The following is a 6,647-nucleotide window of genomic DNA, read 5'->3' as shown; positions in this document are numbered from 1 at the left end:
AAAGAAAAAAAAAAAAAAAAAAAACACCACCGTCTTCTGTCCACCATTTTAGAGAAAGAGAAGAAATTCATCAGCTGCTCTCCTATCTAACATCCAAATGGAAAAGTTAAGAGACCAGGCTGTTTCCTCCCTGCATTAGACGTGAGAGGAAGCAGGATAGGAAGAGGGCAGGAAGCAGCCAACAAAAGGTAAGAGGAGATGCTAAACTTCCCCATGTCCTAACGCTGTTGCATTTGAATATGAATTCTTAGAAACTTACAACCCAGCTGTGGAAAAAGGACTTTAGGAAAGCTGCGGGGGGAGGGAAGGATGGCTTTCTCAGCAGAAGTACATGTTTTGCTGTTTTGTATTCACATGCTTCATCCAAAGTGTTACACAACGTGAAGCTTTATATAGCTATACGAGAACACACGCTCCCCACACACCCAGGGAAAAACCCCAACCACACCAAAATCTGGTCAAATCAAAAAAAACTCACCCAAATCTAAGAGGACCCTAATGCAGGCTGCTGACTAGGTACCACCACCACCACCACAACAAAATAATGCATTAGAAAATACTCCCTGCTTAGTCATAAGAGAACAGCTTTCCCAGGACAATTCTGTGTAACTCTGTGCCCCAAATTCACTAATGTTTGCCAGATAGCAACGGCTGCTGCAGGATTCCTTTGGCAAACACTGGGTCTCAGACTTTTTCTCAATATGCTGTGATTTCCTGTGGAGTGGAGAAATCATCTATGCTACTAAGAGGTGCAGTACTAACACTTTCAAAAGTAAATAACTTAATAGCAACATATAGTTTAGAGAGAAATGTAACACTTGGGCAGAGAAATTTCTGAGCAGAGAGAGATTTGAAAAACATTCTGATATACAAATGCCATTGAAGCTTATATTTTTTCACTCAGTGCAAAAAATATTGGGTAACTGTTTGCTGTTCCTAGAAAGAATGGAACTCTGTTGCCAACAGCTGTAGTTTTTTTTTGTAGGAACTATAATAGTATATTGAAGATTTATGTTCCTGACAAAGGCATAAAGTTATCCAAACTAGGGCTGAAAAACCAGAATAGTCTTTTCCCAACGGAACAGACCCGCGTTATTTTTGTTAACTCTTACTACAGCATAAGTTTTGATCTTCAAAACCAGAAACTCATGCTGTGGTTGATGTTTATCATGACTAAGTCTTGCAGTGCCACTCTGCACAGGGTGAACTTTTTTATCACAGGTTCTTACACAAGCAAAAAACACACCCTATCATCTTGAAATCAACTAAAGTCATAAATATTTACCTCCAAAAGCACATGACTTTAAATTTTCTTCTTGAGATTTTGGGATTTTACAGTGCTTTTTTTTTCCCTACCTTAAGAAAAGGTTTCCCCAAAGCTGTGGCCATCTGACAGATCCATACACAAGAGAAGAAAGGTGACCCAAGGCAAAAAGCTGTCCTGTGCATAAAGTAAACAAGCAAGGGGAAGGAATCCTGGGTCTCTGCTGCAATTAACATCAGATGCAAGTGGCCATATCTGCCTGCATGCCATGCTCCTGATTCCCACAGAAAAACTATTCCTTGTGCTCTGTCGAATTAATGTCTTCTGTGTTCGTTGGAACTACAGCAGATAACAGTATACAGAACTAGCATTTTTAAGTCAGCTGACATTCAGAAATAAAACTCAGGATATCACTGGTTTTAAAGTTCATTTATTTGCAAGCAGCCAAACAGCATCCTCTGGGTTGAATCCTGGGCCAATTTACAGTTACACTCTCTGCTGCTCCATGAACACTACACCAAGTTACACAACTTGGGAATCAATAAATCCATTGCCTTGGAAGAATTTGCCCAAAAGCTCATGATGAGTCAGTGGAAGCGTCTTGTTTAGGTCTCAGACTTTGGCTTTCATTTGGTAGCTACTTGGTCCACCAGATCGTATTTATACTACATCACAAAAAATGTTTTTATTTCTGTCCTTCTGAAATAGCTGTTTGCTTGGTTCCATTGTTTTGTTGTTTTGTTTCGGGTTTTTTTTTTTTACTAGGGGAAGAAAATAAATTAAAAGCTTCTTAACAATTAGAGTTGTGATTTTTTTTTTTAATGGGGAACCAACAAACTATATTTCTCAGCTGAAACAAAGATAGAAAGCCTGATCTCCCAAAATGCACAATAATCCAAAGGCCTACATAGAAAAATCATTGTGCACATGCCACAGTTTTTATGTTCATATGGAGGAAACCTAATAGTCTACTTCTACTGACTATAAAAATCCTACATGTAGTCAGTGAGAAGTGAAAGACTATATAATAAAACCTTCCTTCAAGGAACAACTTGTGACCAGTCCTTAGTCCTGCAAAAGACCTGAAAAAATGGATATTTTGCTTGAGTAAACAGAATTTTAATTGAGCATAAACAAGGGAAGAGCAGGCATGCGATTTCCATAAGTATGCATGATTCAAAGGAAAAAAAGATTTTAAAATCTGGAGCCACAAAACCAACTTCAATTTTAAAAGTTTTAGGGTCTAAAAAAAAAGGTAGGATGTATGTGTCAGGCTTTTTTCACTGCAAAGGGATTCTTTAAAACAAATTGCCACTGACAAATCATCATTTATAAGGAATGTTTCCAATAAGGCAGAAGTTATCTAGCATGGCACTAAAGAACACATTTCATTTTAAGTATGCTTATAGTTTTATTAGAGCTAATGGCTTTTTCCACGCTTAAGGGCAAGCACATGCTCAAGTACTCTGCTGAGACAAAAGCTTACAAGTTTGTTACTTAGAATGCAAAGCGCACATTTTTATCCCAAACCACATTTTCTTGCATGTAATCAGCATTGATGATGCTGCCGTAATTTCCAATTCATTCCAGGGTGCACTCGGCATTTATCAGGGCACAGATGGTGCTCTCTTTCTTTGGCTTCTGAAGAAAATGCCTAAATATTAAAACAAACCTGGTTATCTGCCTTTTTTCCTGTTCTTACACTCTGCATGGCCACAGCAAAAATAACAGTAACCTTTGATCTAATCTAGAAGCCTTTTCTTATTTACACACAAAATTTGGCAATAGGATTATCAAACACAGTCAGCCCACTCGAAACTGGAGAACCTGATATGCGTAAATCCAACACGTTAGTCACAAGCGATCAAGAACAGGAACAAGGAATCCACAAAACAACCAAAAGAACACAAATTTGAAATAATTTTTCTAGTAACAAACTACATGATCCTGACTGTACTCAATGGCTGTGTGTGCATTTCTGGAACTGTAAGGATTATTCGGCAGCTTAACCAACAATTAGCAAACAAACAGGCTGATTTGTAAGGCAAATAAAGAGCATTAGCACGGCAGGATTTGTCCTAACAGCAGCAAGGTCTTTTCCAACACAGTCAATGCCACAAGCTTGCACTGTGCTGAGAACTTGCAGTGTATTCCCCTATGGGCAGCACAGGACATTTGTTTCACAAATTATGAAAATTATTTACCCATTTCCAAGCAAGTATAAAGCACCTTCCACAGAGACTTAATAGAAAGACAAGCTGTCGCGATATTCCATTAAAAATGTCCTGAAGTAAGATAATCTCAGATTTATCCAGCAGATCTTGACAAAACACTCATGAACGTGCAGCTAACTGGGACGCAGGTGCACATGATGGTCAATGGGTCTTAGTCACCCCGTTCACAGGATTTCAGTCTCACGCAAAGCACACTGACACTGGAAAAATCACACATCATGTGCATCAAAATACAAACGACCAAACTCAAATCGGGGCGGAGAGGGGGCAGGGCTTGGAGAAAGTTTAATCAGATTGCTCAGAAATTACGTTCCCATGTGAGGACTATTTCACTGTCTTACTGGTAACATGAGGTTAGCAGCCAGTGCATGCTACCAGAATCTAGGGCAAGGAATGTGTGCTTTAAACAGTTGTCTTAACTCCAAAACAGCTCAACAATTGCATGCATGTGTTGGTAAAGAAATCACTTCTGAACAAACATCAAGTCCAGAAAACTAGTTTTAGAAGTTTAAATGTCAGAAAGCCAGAGATTTGACTAAATAAGATTATCTAACACCCCCTAAATCAGTTAGCTCCTAAATTTGTTTTAAAACTAAGCAATGGCTAGTAATTTTGGAAGTAATGATCCTAGATATTTGCACTCCAGTAAACATAATGAACTAAATTAATCTAAATTAGCATATGCTACTAAACCAAAATTACATTAAAATAATAATAAAAGTAAGTAAATAAAAATTCTGTCAATGTGAACAATCCAGAAACAAACTACTGTAAAATATACATAAACCAAACAATAATCAGGTACGGATTGTGAAGAGACTATTCTGCAGCTAGTCAAAACTACTTTTTATAGTTAATTCTCTTTAAGATAATAGAGCCCAGGTCCTCCCACATCACAGCTTCTCCCAAGGCAGTCTCTCCTGCTGTCTCCCAGTCTCCTGAAACTCAGCCCTGCTCACTCCCCAAACTTTGCAATACTTCCAGGCATTTGACTGGCTTCCAGGAAATCCAGGCTGTGCCCTTCTGTTGGTATCATGCTCCATATCTACACAACACATAACTGGAAATTACTGGTACATTCAATACTTTCCAAATTACAGCTTGAGAACAAGCTTCAAAGTATCAGCAACAACAATCCTGGCCTTACCTGCAGGTTCTTGTACAGTCATTTCCTTACGCTTCAGCATCAGCTTGTCTTTAACCCATGGGAACTCCTGTAAGGAATCCAAGAACACATCAAAAGCCTTGGGTCCTCTGGTGGGGAGAATATCAAGGAGCATCATGGTTTTCCTCTGACTGGTGGTTTGGGATTTTATTTCTTCAACATGACTGTCTGTGAGAATCCCTTCTTGGTAGAGATACTGAATAACAACTCCATCCACCAGCACCTCTGTGCAGAGCTCCAGGCGCAGGGAGCGTAAAAGCTGCTTGTCTCTGGCATCCATCTGGCAACCTAGAGAGCAAGAAAAGGAGCAGGGAAATGTGCGAAGATTAAAATACTGCAAACTTTAACATCCAGAAGTGATGTCTGATACCTGGCAACCTTTAGAAAGAATGCCAAGTTCAGAATCGCCAACCTGGGAAAACTACTAATGATCCCCACCATCACCTTTCTGCTCTGATTTCACTGTCTCACAAGCTAAAATGCAGCCATTTCTGGGAAATATTAGACAGGAAAAAAACCTTTGGCACTGTGAAGACCAGTCCTCTGCTGGAATAAAAACCATGCCAAATAATCCCACTGACTAACTGGTCAAGGTCCATACTAAAGGCAGCTTTTCCCACTTCTCAAGAGACTCTACCCCCAAAAAGTTAGATGTCACACCTGACCTCTGTTACCAATGCCTCTGAGGCTACTGCTACTGCAGTAGCGCAAAAGCAGCAGCAGGACTGGTAGATGCACCACAGCCCGGCAGCAGCAGGAGGGACAGAGTCAGCAGGCAGCTTTGGCTTCCACAACGCATTTTAATTTTAAGGGGGGGTAGAAATGTGCCTTATGCACCAGGTCATCTCCCCTTGACTCATCCTAGAAGGCTGCTCTGGAACTCAACCGATCTGATGATGCGAAACTTTCTTCACATTTCCATCTGAAATTTATCTACCTTCTATTTATAGGCATTTGTTCTGACAAAACTGTTCTTTAGCTTAAGTAGCTCTTCTCCCTCCCTGATATTTACCCTCCTCATGTGTTCACAGGAAGCAATCGGATGCCCTCTGTCAACTTCCATTTCACTTGACTAATGCTCTGACTTGACAAAAGCTGGAAAGGATGCATTTTATAGCCACTCTACAGAAGAGGAATCAAGGTCCAGAGAGACGAAGCAACTCATCCAAGACTATACCAGGAGTCTGTGCCAGACCTATGAACCAAATCAAGATGTCTAGTCTAGTCCTTAATGGCAAACATACTGTTTCAGATTCTGCAAAGCTCTTGTGCTTCACATTCTGCATGGGCCACTGAGCAAGAGTCCCTGTCCAGAAGCCTCTTCACCCACAGGCCAGATGAGGAACATTGATTTCTCCAGTCACTGTACAGCCTTTGATGAGTTCCCTTTCTTCATGACCAAAGTGGGCAATGCTTTTCAAAAATAAGGCCCCTTCCAATCATCCCAGTTTGCACCTTTGTGCACCGAAAAATGCCTGTCAAGCCATGAATCCAAAGTGGGAATAGGCCTTTGGCTCGCTGACTGCAGACTGAGCACACCTGAGGTTTTAAAGCCTTTTAACACCAAGGGCCTGTAACATCAAGGTCACTGGCACAGTAAACTTCCAGGATGGGGTGTATTGATTTTTAAGGTCTTTTTAAAAGACTAAAAAGTGTGTGTGTTTACCACGAGAAGGAAATGTCTGAATCAAGAACTATGCAGCCAGATATGGAACTGTATCAGGATTTTGGTGTGTAACAGTGTAAGGATGGAGTTTAATGCAACATGGAATTAATTTAAACTAATTTTAATCACAGCCTATATCTGGAGACCTAAAGTAAGCTGTAAAATAAATTTTCTCTAGTAATGCTGGGGCTAGAAGTAAAAAAAAAAAAAAGAGATGTCCATTTACCCAAAAGATGACACGGCTCAAACTTTCCCCAGATACTTCTAAAAATGCATCTTTTCCACTGCAGAGTCAAATTTTAAGAAATACACCCCCGC

At 40.1% G+C, this 6,647-nt stretch overlaps 1 protein-coding gene across 1 annotated transcript; it reads right to left on the bottom strand.

Moving 5' to 3' along the window:
• Window positions 1-3,678: 3,678 nt before the first annotated feature.
• Window positions 3,679-4,943, bottom strand: LOC104465478 (death domain-containing protein CRADD-like). Its single transcript, XM_010078533.1, has 2 exons — window positions 4,646-4,943; window positions 3,679-3,698 (listed from the first exon to the last, which is right to left on the bottom strand). Exons 1-2 carry the CDS (start codon window positions 4,941-4,943, stop codon window positions 3,679-3,681), a joined length of 318 nt encoding a protein of 105 aa, XP_010076835.1.
• Between the last annotated feature and the right edge of the window lie 1,704 nt (window positions 4,944-6,647).

The sequence above is a fragment of the Pterocles gutturalis genome, unplaced genomic scaffold (assembly GCF_000699245.1).
Source record: "Pterocles gutturalis isolate BGI_N339 unplaced genomic scaffold, ASM69924v1 scaffold5213, whole genome shotgun sequence".
NCBI lineage: Eukaryota > Metazoa > Chordata > Aves > Pterocliformes > Pteroclidae > Pterocles > Pterocles gutturalis.
The sequence above is the reverse complement of the archived record's forward strand: the minus strand, read 5'-3'. Positions and strand labels throughout refer to the sequence as shown.

Coding starts and splice junctions, on each gene's coding strand:
- LOC104465478 (XM_010078533.1), bottom strand. CDS start 4,943: ATGGATGCCAGAGACAAGCAGCTTTTACGCTCCCTGCGCCTGGAGCTC. Junction 3,699..4,645: donor GACTGTACAAGAACCTGCAG/GTAAGGCCAGGA, acceptor TGATTTTTCCAG/TGTCAGTGTGCTTTGCGTGA.